This window comes from Glycine max, chromosome 15 (genome assembly GCF_000004515.6).
Source record: "Glycine max cultivar Williams 82 chromosome 15, Glycine_max_v4.0, whole genome shotgun sequence".
NCBI classification, from domain to species: Eukaryota; Viridiplantae; Streptophyta; class Magnoliopsida; order Fabales; family Fabaceae; genus Glycine; species Glycine max.
The window spans coordinates 42,735,109-42,751,357 of NC_038251.2; the positions used below are offsets into that span (position 1 = coordinate 42,735,109).

Genomic DNA, 16,249 nt, shown 5'->3' on the forward strand with positions numbered 1-16,249 from the left:
ATTAGCCTTGCCAACCTTTATTCTTGAATCCAAGTGGTTTAGCTTGACTTGCTAAGGGACTATAAGTTAAGCTAATCAACTTAAGCTCTTCCCATGAGAGGAATCATGATTAGAACATTATAATAGGTTAAGGTAACATTAGATTGTATATTGAATAAATAAAATCTATATATCTACTAGATTTGTTAGCTTAGTGTATCCAACCCCCTAACATTAAATTGGTTTTGCATTAAAACCTAAGCTGCAAACCAACTATTTGTGTTTTTGCATGTTACCATTTTGCCTTATTTTTACTTGTTTATTTAGAGTTTAACTTTTAATTTATGCACCATTTTGATATCCATTTTAAAGCTTATAATAGACCCTAGGCTTCAACTTATTAAGGATCAAGGATTCCAGGTTGCCATAGTATTTAGTTTTTAGCACCTTAGTAAGAATAACATCTTGGTTGATAATGAATTCTCAATCTTACTTCTGTAGCATGGCTAGGTTGAAACCTTGCAAATGTCTATAACCTAATCCACCAAACCTCTTTTTCATAGTCAAATGCTTCCAACTAAGCTAGTTTATTCCTTTTGTTGAAGCACCACTAAATACCCACCAAAAGAGTTCATCATTTTTGGATTTCATCCTCCAAAGGTGTAGGGAGCAAGAAGACACTTATACAATAAGTAGGAATGGCTTGTGCACGAGACTTAATGAGAATTTCTTTGTCCACTTTAGATAAGTCCCATCTTGGCCAATGACTAATGTGCTTCCAAAGTCTATCTTTGAGGGATCCAAAATATTTTTCTTTTTTCTCCCTGTGAAGAAGGTATAGCCAACTATTTGCTTGTGCTAATGTAGTCTAACCCACCAAGGAAAAAATATATTTTTTGCCTCATGGTACATGAAGTATTTGTGCTGAAATAAATCTCAAATTTCTGATAGTTGATTGCTTGTCTATATGCCTTCCTTCTCATAAATTTCAAGAATATTCATGAAAATTGAAGTTTCCTTTTTATTTGCCTTACAAAACAAAATAATTGTTAGCAAATAAAAAAGGTGATAGGATTGGAGCCCCTATGCACACCTTAATATCATGAATATCACCTCTACTCTCTAGTTTTTCAAAAGTGAGGAAAGACCCTCAATACAAAGAATAAAAAGACAGTGACAATTGGTCATCCATTTTGAGTCCTCTCCCTGGAAAAATAAGCCCTACGAAATCCATATTTACCAAAACTAAGTACTGAACAATTTCCAAACATAATTTCAAACAACCAATGCATTTTTTTATGAAAGCCCATTTTAGCCAAAACACTCAAGAGATAATTCTAATCAACATTGTCAAAAGCCTTGCTTTATCAATTTTCGATGCAACTTTTCCCAAATTTCCTTTGTTTTACACCTCATGTGGTTGATAATTTCATAAACAGTAAGGATATTATCAAGAATAGAATGACCTTCAACAAAGGAAAAGTGTTCATGTGAGATGCATTTTAGGAGAAAAGGCTAAGACAGTTGGCAAGGGTTTTGGATATAATTTTATAAAGGACATTGCAAAGAGAAATTGACCAAAAATCTCTCATACTTCTAGGACTATTGTTCTTAGGAATAAGATCAATGGCCGTAGAATTTACTTGAGGGGAGAAAGAACCATTATGGAGCCAAGAAGTTAAATCAATAAAAATTTCAGGTGCATAAAGATGACAAAACTTTTTATAAAAAGAAGGATTTAGCCCATTTATTTGAGTTCATCTAGAAAAATGCTTGATTCTTCTAAAGAAAATGGTGCAAGCAGTGAGTCATTATCAATAGGGGAAAGATATTGTGGAATATTAATAATAGTTAGATCAATATTCACACTGTTGTCACAGAATAAATCATCAAAACAATTATTTGCAACTTCACAAATGTCCTTATGATAAAAAGGAATCGTACCATCATCATCGCAAGTAACGGAATTTAATTCATTTTTTTCATTTCCGTAGCACAGGAGTGGAAAAATTGAGTTAATGTCACCATCCTTGAGCCAATAAATTTTGGCCCTTTGCTTCCGATAGGCTTCTTGTAGAGCAATTAAATTACTCAACTTGTGTCAAATTTCTAAATAATAGGCCATTGAAATTTCATGAGACCTCTCTAAAAAATTCTTTCTCTTTTCTGTACTTGTCAATTTGAGAATGATATCTATTTTGAATTTTATTGCCCTATTTATTCATTTCAGTCGATGCAAATAATAAGCTTAGAGAGAAGATCATCATCAATAGAATTGAACCATATGTGCTCAACAACATTTTTAGGTCAAGTTCAAGGAGCCAAGAATCCTAAAACAAAAATTCCTTTGTAAAAACATTTTTTTAAATGTCGTTAAGCTTGATCAAAATGGGAGAACAATTTAATTCAGAAGCTATAACATTAATAGTTTTGAATAAAACTATTTTGAAAGGATATACATACAAAATCAATTTTTTAAAAGATAAGAGACCATATTATAAAAAAAAAATAAAAATAAAATTTAGCCTATAATTGAAATCAATAAAGAATTTTTTTCCTTCAGAAATCAATCAAGAGTTGTTAAAAACTTAAAATAATCCTTATTTTTTAAGCTCGAATTAAAATTAATTTTACAAAATTGTGGTTTTTTCATAAACACAAGTTTTCATACAATGTCGCTGACCTATGCACTGCTTTAGTCTCAACATATCTACTAGCTGACTGACTGGTTTGCGTTCGTACTTTAAAACGAAGGAAAGAAAATGTCCCAATGATATCTCAACACGTCACCGTTTTGACTCCTTCTTTTGAACCCACTCTGCCTAGATGTTCTGCACGTATTGGGCCGTGACGCGATGTCCATCACCAACGCATTGCCCTAACAAACCCTCCACCGAGGCATATTTCGTTGAATGAATCTTAGAGGAGTGAATGGCCTATGGATCTGAAATGAGTTTCTTCGATTTCATCGTGTTGATGATAGGGTCGCTCTTTCTGTTCAAAGCTTTCGATTTTACTTTCTGTGTCTCCTTCTTCTGCTTCTTTTGATTCCCCCAAATCTTCAGTTTTAAAAACCCTAATCTGCTGCCATGAGGAAGAAGCTCGATACCCGTTTCCCTGCTGTGAGTGTTTCTCAGTTTCTCTTTGTAAAGTTTTTATCTTTCGTTGGTTTATGCTGCTTGGATGCAAGAAAAGTTGTGGAAAGTGAATTTTTTTTGTTGCTAATTTTGATTGAACTTTTTTCTTTCTTTTTCTTTTTTTTGTGTGTGAAAAAAAAGGTTTTGGCTGATGCTAATTGTTTATTCTTTGTTACGATATAAGGGGTTTACGTGTTTGGGTCTATGGTGCTTAATAATTGAAGTGGATGGGTTTATTTTGTGGTTATGTAGGTGTTATGGACATGTGTGATGCTACTTTAGGTGCTTGACTTAACTTAGGTTCTGTGTTTTACTTCTTTTTTTTTTTTTTTTTTTTAAGGAATGGGTTTGTTTGGGTACTGCTGTTTAAGGTTGCTTGATGGATGTATTAGTTGAGACTGTTGTTATGGTTTTTGATAATTGTGATTCTCATACTGTCCTCCTTTCTATTGTTGACTTGAAAAAGAACCAACCTTTGTTAAGTTTAACAATTCAATATATGCCATTGTTAAAATTCATCTTCTCTTAAATCAGTTTTTCAAGTTAACCCGAATTCTGTTTGAAACCTATGTCTACTTCAAATTTTTAGTATTTTAAAACCTGAATAAATTTTTTTCCATTGCTTGCCAAATACTCACATCAAATGTCAATTGTTCTTCTGATAATGGTGAGCTAACTAGTTGTGACTTAAATTGACATCAGTCTTTAATACAGTGATTTATAATGGAGTAGAATTTTCGTTTAGGAATTCATTATGATATCAAAAATTGGGAGGAATGTTTGATGATATAATTGCAGTGACACTTTTCAATTTCTGATAATTTTTAGCCTGGTGATATTGTTTGGCAAAGCTTTGCCAAACCAGGTAGGAAATACGGGTGAGGGGTAGAAGAGGAATTTTGGTTGTAACAACCTTGCCATACATGGCAAGGAGGGTAGGAAGGAAGGGCAAACAATCAGAAGCAATGAAAAAGGGAGGGAAAGATAAGGGAGAGGAGATCCGGCCAATAATGAGTTTTGAGGCCATTTGGGAATTGAGAAGAGATGCAGACACTCAAAGTTTTGCAGTGTTCTATATTTTGTTTTCTAGTTTTGTGAGTGTCTGAGTGATCCTGATCTTTGTAATTGGGGTTTATACCTATTTTTCTCTAATAAAATATGTTGTTTCTATCAGTCATCTAGCAGGTTAATCCATTTTACTTTCTCAGCATACAGAAGCCATCATGCATAGTTAATAAAAAAACTTACAGTAATTACCATTTATTAGAGGGTTGGGAGACAATGATTTTTCCTTATTTCAAGAGGGGCAAGAATTTAGGGAGACAGGGAGAGACACCACTTTTATTGACTTCTAATTAAGTTTTAAGTTGAATTAAATGATGTTCATAAGGGTGTTAATTTGTAATTTGGACTCTGCTAAATTCTTCTACTTGTCTATTAAGTATTACAAGGAGTGATATCTTGTAAAAGAACGCTTTATTTGATGTGATGAAATCTTCAAATTGCAGGCTCGGATAAAGAAGATAATGCAGGCAGATGAGGATGTTGGAAAGATAGCACTGGCTGTGCCTGTTTTAGTTTGTGAGTTGCTTTGAATTACTCTGCTGTTAACTTCAGGCTGCTGGTTGTTTGTTTCTGTTATATACATTGTTGACGTTGCTCCTGAATGCATTACAGCTAAAGCTCTAGAACTATTTTTGCAAGATCTTTGTGACCGCACTTATGAAATAACTCTTCAAAGAGGAGCGAAGACCATGAATTCATTGCATTTGTAAGTCTTTTATGCTATAATTACGTTTCTTCAATCTCCCATAGTGATTTAGAACTAACTCTAGAACTTAGAATAATGCCTTTATAACTGGGTAATGTTTTTAGCTTTGATTTTAATTCTCACTTTCCCCTTTTCCATATGTCCAAGTTATAAATGGAAGCTAAATGTGAAACAGGAAAGTAGCAATTTTTTAAGTTTAAAAAAATTCTTAATAATGTAAATTAAATATGAATGGCTAAACTTGATTAGAATTGTTTATTTATGTTTAAAAGGTAATTTGCTTGTTGGACTATGCATCCATGTGTGAAGTAGATTGTTAAACTTTATTGGTATATCTTATTTGCACTGTCACTTCAGCATAATTTTTTGTGTCTCGTGTGTTCTATGAACTTTATTTTGTATATCTTAACTTGAATCTGAAGGAAACTTTGAGATTGATTGAAAACTTGCTCGGGAAGGAGCCTGCATTCCATATCATATATAGAAACAGTGAAACCCTATACAATGGGTTTCCCATAATTAGGGAAAGAATACAAGAAGATCTATAAGATTTTCAGCCTAATTGGCTAATTATGTACAGAAAATAAAGGGAAATTAATTACAATGAAATCAAATATTCTAGCGCAATCTCAGCCTGTATCTCTAAATCCTAATGCAATCCTATTGTAATCTCAATATTCCCCCCTAACCTGGTGCTTATAATTCATATTCATCCATCTTGATGCATATGTATGATATCCTCAGTCCCCAGAGAGACTTAGTGAAGATCTCTGCTGGTTAATCATTAGAATAGAACCAACACATTATGTAGTGACAGTCAATCTAAAATCTAAATGCACATGTGCAAGGATGCCTGACTATCACATATGGGACTCACAGGGCCTACTTTACAAAATTTAACTCTTGGAATAATTGCTTCTGCCCTATGAGTTCACATGTCATGAGACCCATGGCTTAGTATACCTTTGAATAGATATGGCTACAACATTATGCTTTTTACTCTTCCATGAAGTGAGATTACCTCCAGTAAGAACACAGTAACCTGAAGTAGACTGACTGATAGTCGGGCAACTTACCCAATTTGCATCAATATATGAAATAAAATCAAAATGACTTCAGATTTCTAACCATGACATCCCTATGAGCATCACTAGGAGAATTAATAAATTGAATAACCTTTCAATGGACATGACAAAGAGATTAAGACTGGACGTGAGTCCCTTGAACTTTCAATGGGAGGTTCCTTGACTAGCACTGGACCTAGACAATGCTGATAAGTTATGAGAAGAGGTGGATTGGGAGACTAGGATACCTTTCTAGAACAGGAAGCAATTAAAGAAGCAAGACAAGGAATAGGCAATACCTAAGAGGCTTCTTCAGCCTTCTTGGTGATCATAATGTATTTGGCCACAAAACCAATCTTAACAGCTGGGACCCAATACAAATAGTTCCTACTATTAAGCTTTTTCAACATTTAGGCAGGATTGGAAGAAAAAATGAAGGACACAAGGGCCTTTGTTTGAGGACCCAATACTGCTGGATCATTGTCTGGCATGGGATCCGTGATAGACAATACAAACAAGAAATCCCTAGAAAGAGGGTATTGGCACAAATGTAGATTTTGTGCAACTGTTCCCCCCAGAACTAACTGGGAAGGCATCAACAAACAGAATGGATCCAACGGCAAGGCTAACAGCTGTACATGGTGTACACGTGCTGGAAAAACTCCAGCAAAAATGCACATGAACATGTGAACAGTGATGGTGCTTCAGGGACAAGCTGATTTAACAGGCTAGAGGTGGTTGGGATGGTTGCTGGAACTTCATGGGCCTGATGAACCTCATGGTTCCATTGGCTTGTACTGTAGTTTTTAATTTCTTAGAAAATATTTCCTTTATTTCTTTTATCTTTGTACATTATTATTTGTATTAAGAATAAAAGGATATTTCAGTCCAACAATTGGTAGCTTTCTCTACAATTCTACTTTCAAATTAGAAACATGTCTGTTCAACGGAGAGAACCCTTTTTTTCTTCATGCTGCAATATATTTAACTGTTTCTAAAGCCTTAATCTATTCCAAGAATGCTGCATGACAACAATTTTCTGGCTTCCAAAAGTCTCAGTCATTTGGACTTGAAGTTATTAAAATTTAAAATTCAAAATGGGCCCAACTCAAGTGAAATTAAATCTATTATGTTTTCTGAAACTACATCTGCACTGACAATTGCATAAAAATGCTGATTAATAGAACATAACATTTTATTTGGAAAAAGGAAGATCTGGTCATGTTTCTCCAGTTTCATTTTATTGGCCCTTCTTCTCACAATTAAATATGTATATACTATATCAGTCCGTGTATACTTACTACCATAGTTGTCCATAGCTGTCAGAGCAGCCGCTATCATGGCAGTGAGGCGTGATGCAAAGCACTCTTGCGTTGCGTTTTAGAGTTGCGGTTGTAGCGGCTGCAATAGAGGCGGAGCGAGCCAGCCATGGTTGCCCTTTTGAAGCATTTGGGTTTTGCTACTCTGAAGCCCAAGTGAAATCTGCCATGTCAAACACTGTGCGACTTCCCTTGTGTTGCGACCAACTTCCCGCTCTTCCATTTGTGTTCCGTCACAGGAGACGTGAATGATGGGTCGGGTCCTTAGGGCTTTATAGGGCATGTTTTTTCTTTTTTCTGATTTATTGGGCCTTAGGCCCCAAGTCCAACATTTCTCTGCAATATATTTTTACAAGGATGGGTTTTTAACTTGATATGTGTACAGTGTACTGTTCTATGGTATAATGTAATGAACTAAATAATAATAACTAAAGTTATAGTAATAAAATCAACTATAGTAGTAATAAAAACTCAATGAAACATAATATATAATAAGCTAAATAATATTAAAAATTCTAAATAATATATATTAATATATATATATATATATATTAAGTAAAAAAGAATATAAATTTTATTAAACAATACATAGATTATTATTATTAATAATACAAAATATATGTGTAAAAATCTAAAATAATATATATTAAAAATTTTCGGAATAGGTTAAAAAAGAAAAAAAAAAATTAGAACAGCGGCCATCCCACTATTCCACTTTAGGGTTGGCCACTCCACTCCACTATTCCGGGATTAACAACTATGCTTACTATGATTTTGCTGCCAAGACTAGGTCATGCATGGGAAGGAATGAACCAGGAAATGAGAGTGAAGATCATGGAAGTACATCAAACTGGGTCATTCATGAGAAGGAAGATTATGTTGTATGCTCATCATTTTTTGCATTTCCTACTTATTCTTATTCTTCCCGCTGCCAAGTTTGTAACATTCAATGAAACTATTTTGTAAAATTATCAGCTATAACAATGAATGAGAAAAGTTATTTAATATCACTGGAGAACAAATTTATATAAATTCTCTCTGGAAATGTTTGCCTTCTCAAAGAATTTATTCTCTTACCTGAACATGGAATACAGTCAAGATGTGAATCCATTAAGCAAAGCCTTGTATAGATGGAAGGGTTGGGGGTGGGTTTCACCCTTCCCAGCTCGATCCTGCCTTTCATGCTCCTGAGTTCATTCCGAATTGAATCAGTTTTTCTTCTAAGCATGATTGGATGAACCCCAGGGGAAAAATTGTCCTCTAAAAAATCATAAATTGTGAAGATGAAATAAGGAGTAAATTCCAAATTCTGCACTGAAATTGTTGCTGGTGTGAACATTGGGAAACAGGGAGGATGAGCAAAAGAACATTTTATGGATTGAATTTAGAGAAGTTGTCTGTTCTCCTTGCTAATTCTTTTAAGTCTTTCCTGAGTGCATGTGACTGTAATTCTGTAAACAAATAAACTGTTTGTATGAGTTGTTGAAGAAATCTTTTCCATGATGCTTTTGAAGAAATTGTTTGTAATTATGTTGTTCCCTCATTCCATGTTCAAGTATTTTATGTTTTTTGTTAATATTGCCCTTTGATTAGCTCCAAAGTCCAACAAACTTCTAGTTCTACTGTCTGAACAGACTATCTATTCAGATCCTGTTTGATTATGATATTATACTGTTTCCCTTATCTTCCTTCCGAACTCAATAATTACTATGAACTATGAAGTCAAGTCTAACAAGTGGAGAATGTAAATTGCAGAAAACATTGTGTACAAAGCTATAATGTCTTTGACTTTCTGAGGGACGTTGTTAGCAGGGTTCCTGACTACGGCCATGGCCATGGCCATGCTGAGGCTGGTCCTGATGATCGGGTCATTACAAAAAGAAGGTTTGAAGTCCAGTATCTGTTTGTTTTGTTGTTTCACTCTCTTGATATGCATATTGTTATTGATGTACTGACATTTAAAAATGCCATGTACTTTTCCAGGAAAGCTATTGGTGATGATGGTAATGACAGCGATGAAGAGGCTAAGAGGAGCAAGATGGTAATTGCATTTTTCCTTGTATTTGCACAAAAGCCCTCAATAACATGTCTATCTTTCCGTATTGTTTGTGGAAACCTTCTTTTCTCTGCTTACAAAATGGATTTTCTTCACAAGCTTGTAATATTATTTTCACAAAAGTTTTCAGTTTTTGCAAACAAAAAAATGTATAAGCCATACTTCCACATGTGCATGCATTCTTTCCAATATTACCAAGTCTGGTACTCAAAGGCGCTATTCGGTTTAAGATAACATTTTATATTTTCTTTTTTTTACTACAAAAATGCTTCCTTGTTTTCTCTTTATTTCCTATTTTCAAAAGTGTTTATAGGGTATTCATTAGTTAAAAGTGAAAATAATAAATGAAATAAAAAGGTTTTCTCAAACCAAATGGCCCTGCGGAAAAAACATATTTTTGTCTCTGCCTCAATAACGGTTGCTTTTAGCTTAGTTTGTCATTTGTGGAACACAAGAAAATCCTGCAACTCTTGCAAGATTTAATAATGTTCCTGTGTAAAGTATATGTGCCTAGCAGTCCCTCAATATACCATGTTTTGTTTGCTCAATAATGTTTTTCTTCTATCCCAGCTTGAGTTGGGCCACACTGGCAGTACTGGTAGGGGAAGAGGCCGAGGTAGAGGAAGAGGCCGTGGCCGAGGGCGACCACCTTTAAATAGAGAGACATATCATCAAGATGCTGAATCTGAGCCTTGCACTTCTGTTCAGCCGAGCAACCCACAAAATACAAACACAAGTATAGCAATGGATAATGGTTCTGAGTCAAAGGAGATACCAAAGGAGGAGAATATTGCAGCTCCCGTTGTTCCTGTTGTAAGCACGGATTCCCTCCGGAACATTGATCTGAATGCCATCACGAATGAAAACGATGACAAAAAGGCTAGTGCAGAAGCTGATGCCTCCGCCTCGGTGCCTGAACCTGATGCCTCATTGCCTGAACCCCCAACAGAGAGCAAGCATGAAGAAATTCCGGGGTGGTCACTTTCTGATGTGGACAAGATGGCCATTGATTCACTGCAGCTTGCACAACTTGGTAGGCCACTAGAAGAGGAGGAGGAAGACTATGATGAAGAGGAGGGGTAAATATTATTAGTCTTTGGTGATTAGATTAGTGAAAAGTTCATCATGATAACTGTAGAATAAGTACATACTAGTGTTATGATTATGAGTATCCACTAGCTGTCAATGCATGTACCATGTTGTTGGCTGAAGAAAGATCTGAATGCCCCTTTTCATTAATCTGGTTTGTATGTGGAGCTGATTTATCTTCCCCTTGACCAGTAATGTTAGCTTCGTGTACTTTTAGGCCTACAATGTATATCACAATTCTAGATTGAGTTAAATTTTTGCATGCAAACTTTGTTTAATATTGCTGCAAATAACTATATAACTATTTTCTAGTCTTGGCTAATGTTATCTCTTTTTGCAATGATGGAAAGCTAGCACTAGTTGGCATATCTACAAGTAAGTGATAACAATCATTGCAATGCTGAATCAATCTCGTCTTGCGAGTAGTTTTTAGGATGCAATGGAGCCCGTACGGTTAAGCGATCTTCACAATTCATTTGTTTGTTTTTTTTTACTGTTTTCTTGTGAAAATCTATTTTTATTTTGAAAAGATGTCACTTTTAAGAATTTAGTAGACTCGTTTAAAAAACTCTTTTTTTTAAAAAAAAAAAATCTTACTATATTTGGAAGTTATTTTGAATAATTTATCAAAAATACTGATTATTACTGGCTTTTAAAATGAAAAATATTTGCAATCATGTAAACCATAAACTTTTTTCATTTAACTTAATTGAAGAGAAATAATCACTTGTTTTTTTAATAATTCTTTCAAAAACTAATACAAAATAAGTAGTTATTTTTTTTTTAAATATACTTAATTACATTCTAAGTTCTTATAAAAAAATCAGTGTAAAGTGTTTTCCATTTATGAACTTTTTATAATTTGTGATTTTGGTTCCTAAATTTTTCAAAAAATGAGTCAATATTTCCCAATTTTTTTCTCCGTTTTAGCTTTTAATCATTTTTGTCTATTTTTTTCATTAAGTGATAATGTGATATTAATTTTAATATTATTTTATTTTATTTCAATTTTTGACGGTTAAAAATCACATTAATCATAATAAAAAAAAATGGATGTTAGATACTTTATTCAAAATTTTAATAGGCTCTCAATTTTAAGATAGTTTTTGGCATAATAGTGCATGCTTGAGATACCATTTAGATAATTTCAGAAGTACATTGAGAGTAAAAATACACTAGAATTCCTTCTCCAAAAGTACATTTGAAACCCTCTAACATTTTTATATAATAACTTTTAAATTTTTCATTCTTGATCATAGACCACGAGTGTTCCCCAACCCAGTAAATCAAATATTAGCTTTATTCGCGATGCATTACTATCACTTTTCTAAAGAAAATTTACATAATGAAAATTGTATGATCATCTCAAACATTCTAGTAATCAAATACCACAAAAATGCACCAAGCACCAAGTAGATGATCACTCTCTTTCAGAAATGTTTTATTTTACTATTTTTAGCCTTTTACACTTTATTCAATTATTAAAACAAATTATGTCATCATTTATATTTATATTTAGTTTAAAACTCTGAATTATGATTCCCAATAAAACATGCAACCATTCAGTTCATTGGAAATTTGGAATAACCTGCAAATGTTTCAGTAAAAAAAATACTGACTCTGGAAATTATTTAGTTCTTTAGAATCTCATCCAAAGACATTGTGACAGCTGGTGCAAGTTCTTTCATAAAAATATTAAAAATAAATAAATCCAAGCAATGTTAAAGCATAAATGGCTTTTAGTGCTTCATCTGTTTTTACTTTTGCCCATCTGAACACACTTTTTATGGATAAATTGTTCTCTAAGAAAAAGTCAACCAAAGATGCTCCTGACATTGGACATTATGAGCTTCTGCATCTCAGCTTCTCGTCATATACCGAATGGGACTGGAAGATGGTCTATCAGGTGGTATCTATACTCGTTCATAATCTTTTTTAGGAAAATATGTTTTTTGCACTGGCCTTCTCTTCAACAAAATTTATGAAGTAATTTTTGTTTTCTTCAATATGAATTTCTTTAGCTTATATTATCCGAGAAGCTCAGAAGGAACTGAAGCATATTTTTGGTATTTCATTAATTTATATCAGTGATTGGATATATACTGTTATTAATGCCTACCATTTAGTGGCTTTAGCTGTAATAAACATTGAAGGTCCTTTATATTTTTAAGTTCTGTTATGATCTATTGAAAATCAAGATATAAATGAGACTGAGTCCTAATTTTGACATCACCCCTACCCCTATTGATTAATATGTAATTATGTGGCCTTCTCTTAGGAAAAACTAGTTATGCTAAAGAGATACTTTTCAAATGGTTTAAGAAATGGATGAATGGAGGCAAGTAACCTATCCATACAAAGCACGTAGATAGATAGTTTCTGCAGATGAAGCTGAGAATTGTCGTGTTAGAATAAGATAAAAGATATTTTGCAAAAATAAGATTTCTTTTTCTCTTGCTTTTAAAGCTATTTTTTCTTATCCGGTGGTAATCTTTAATCGGGTGGAAGATAATGAATGGTCTTAGCAGCTTTTCCTTTCCTTTCCTAGTTGCATAGCAAAACAATTGTTCAAGAGATATGTAAGCTGGAGAATGTCATTGAGGCAGCAGAGACTGCTGATGACAACCAGATAAAAACTAAACTTATTAGTCTATTAGGTGTGTCTATTTAAATTCAAAACTCAGACATAGGATCTGTTGTTACTTTTTAGTTTATTTTAGCTTGTTTATTTTTATTTTAGTTTGTTTACTTTTTATTTTATTTTATTTAGTTTTATGTAGGTTAGTTTTTTTTTTGAAAGGAAAATCAAGAATTTTACTAATCGGGCACGTTGTGTGACCACAAAACAGAGCAAATTACAAGGTAAAACATCTCAACAAAACGGGAAAGCAGTACAATCCACCAGCTTAACAAATGCTAAAAGCATAATAAAGGACTTGTACACCAACTTGCGAAAGAAAGAACTAGGACCATGTCCCTGCCATATACTTCATCCAGGTCCAAGAAATACTCTGAATATGTTAAACTACACTCTGCACATCAGGAAAGAAATTATCCTTGAAAATTACAGAATTTCGATACAACCATAAACACCAGCATGTAGCATGTCATAAAAGAAATCTGTGTTAGTACTGGTTTTTATTTGGATTTGAAAGACACTTTTATTGTACCGTCATTTAGACGGAATTTGGTTTCAGTTTCTTATTTGGACAAATTGGGTTATTTGTATTCATTTGGAAACAATGTGTTCATGTTGTCTTTTAATTCAGATATTGTTGGAACCGGTTCACTCTTGGTTAATGATAATCTATATTTACTTGATACTGTATTCTCCTATGGTGAATCCTTTAATGCAGAATTGCGTGGTACTAAGCGTAGAATTGATAATACAAACTCAGGAGCATTATGGCACAAACGCTTAGGTCACATTTCTAAGAATAGAATTGAACGACTTGTGTCAAACGGAATCTTGAATTCCATTGATTTCACAAGCTTTGATGTTTGTGTTGAATGCATTAAAGGTAAACAGGCCAAAAGCAAGAAATTAGGTGCATATAGAGCTACAGACGTCTTGGAATTGATACATACAGAAATTTATGGGCCATTTCATACACCTTCATGGAATGGTCAACAGTATTGTATATCATTCATAGACGATTACTCTAGATATGCATACTTGTTTCTTATACATGAAAAGTCACAATCTTTGGATGTGTTCAAAACATTTAAAGTTGAAGTTGAAAATCAACTCAACAAAAGAATAAAGTGTGTCAGATCTGACCGTGGTGGTGAATACTATGGCAGATATGACAGTTCAAGTGAACAACGTCCAGGGCCTTTTGCCAAGTACCTAGAGGAATGTGGAATCGTCCCATAGTCCACCATGCCAGGGTCACCTAGCATGAATGGTGTGGCTGAAAGGCGAAATAGAATTCTTAAGGATATGATAAGAAGCATGATTTGTCACTCTAACTTACCAGAGTCACTTTGGGGAGAGGCACTAAAGACTGCAGCTTACATTCTAAATAGAGTGCCAACCAAGGCAGCTGCAAAAACACCTTATGAGCTTTGGGTTGGGCAAAAGCCTAGTCTGAAACATTTTCATGTATGGGGATGTTCAAATGAGACAAGGCCTTATAAGCCAAATGAAAGGAAATTGGACTCCCGAACAGTGAGCAGCTACTTTATTGGTTATTCTGAAAGATCCAAGGGCTATAAATTTTATGATCCCAAATTAAAGACAATTTTTGAGACGGGAACCGCTACATTCTTTGAGGATATTGAGTTTGGGGGGAAGAATAAGGTTAGAGACTTTGTCTTAGAGGAAGAATCAGTAACAATTTCAGAATCGATTCATACAGTTGCTTTTGATCAAGCAAATTCAGAACCTCTACAAGATATTGTTATTGAATCCCCCACTCAAGATAATTTGGTCATTCATGAAGAACAAACTCAAGATCCTCAAGAACCTATGCTTCGTGAGCCAATACCTTTGCGGAGATCCACAAGAGAAAGGAGAAGTGCTATTCCAGATGATTATGTGGTATTTCTCCAGGAACATGAGGAAAATAATGGTATGATGGAAGATGACCAGTCAACTTCCATCAAGCCATGCAAGATTCCAACTCAGAAAAGTGGATTGAAGCAATGAATGAGGAATATAAGTCCATGCAAGACAACAAAGTTTGGGAACTTGTCCCATTACCAGAAGGTGTGAAACCCATTGGTTGCAAATGGATATTTAAGACCAAGCGGGATTCCAAAGGTAATGTGGAGAGGTATAAGGCTCATCTTGTGGCAAAGGGCTATACTCAAAAGGAAGGGATTGACTTTAAAGAGACTTTTTCTCCAATTTCATCGAAAGACTCTTTTAGGACAATCATGGCTCTTGTTGCACATTATGATTTGGAGCTTCATCAAATGGATGCTAAGACGGTGTTTCTCAATGGAAACATTGATGAAACAATTTATATGGTGCAATCAGAAAACTTTGTGTCAGGAGACCTAAAGAATATGGTTTGCAAACTGACAAAATCCATTTATGGGCTAAAACAGGCATCTCGTCAATGGTACCACAAATTTCATCAAGTAATTCTCTTATTTGGTTTCGAGATGAATCTTATTGATGATTGTGTGTATCACAAATTCAGTGGGAGCAAATACATTTTTCTAGTCTTATATGTTGATGACATACTGCTTGCCACTAATGATATAGGCATGTTGCACGAAACTAAGAGATTTCTATCAAGAAACTTCGAAATGAAAGATCTTGGTGACGCCTCCTTTGTATTAGGAATTCAGATACACCGAGATCAATCTCGAGGTATTCTAGGATTATCACAAAGGAGATATATCGAAAAGGTACTTAAAAGGTTTGGCATGCAGGAATGTAAATCCGGGGATACTCCAGTTGCTAAAGGAGACAAGTTTAGTCTCAAACAGTGCCCAAAAGGAAATTTGGAAATTCAAGAAATGGAGAAGATTCCCTATGCATCAGTTGTAGGGAGTTTGATGTATGCCCAAGTATGTACGCGTCCGGATATAGCATACATAGTTGGAGTGTTAGGCAGATATTTGAGCAATCCAGGAATGAATCATTGGAAAGCAGCCAAAAGGGTTATGAGGTATTTGAAGAGAACAAAGTACTATATGCTCACATACAAGAGGTCAGATCAGTTGTAGATCACTGGGTATTTTGACTCGAATTTTGCAGGATGCCTAGATAGTTTGAGATCCACTTCAGGTCACATTTTCATGTTAGCTGGTGGTGCGGTTTCTTGGTGCTGTGCCAAGTAAACCCTTACTACTTCATCCACCATGGTGGCAGAATTTGT

The 16,249-nt window shown here is 34.4% G+C and overlaps 1 protein-coding gene across 4 annotated transcripts; it reads left to right on the forward strand.

Annotated features, from left to right (window-relative positions):
- Positions 1-2,727: 2,727 nt before the first annotated feature.
- Positions 2,728-10,725, forward strand: LOC100801593 (class 2 transcription repressor NC2 alpha 6). Of its 4 annotated transcripts, XM_014768118.3 has the most exons (7): positions 2,787-3,101; positions 4,625-4,697; positions 4,794-4,887; positions 8,056-8,151; positions 9,026-9,154; positions 9,254-9,311; positions 9,897-10,669. In XM_014768118.3, exons 1-7 carry the CDS (start codon positions 3,069-3,071, stop codon positions 10,407-10,409), a joined length of 996 nt encoding a protein of 331 aa, XP_014623604.1. In that variant the 5' UTR covers positions 2,787-3,068; the 3' UTR covers positions 10,410-10,669. The 4 variants fall into 4 exon arrangements, with proteins under 4 accessions (XP_040865393.1, XP_014623604.1, NP_001350906.1 ...); NM_001363977.1 differs by lacking the exon at positions 8,056-8,151 and having other exon boundaries at positions 2,907-3,101; positions 9,897-10,725; XM_041009459.1 differs by lacking the exon at positions 8,056-8,151 and having other exon boundaries at positions 2,728-3,101; positions 9,026-9,311.
- Positions 10,726-16,249: the final 5,524 nt, after the last annotated feature.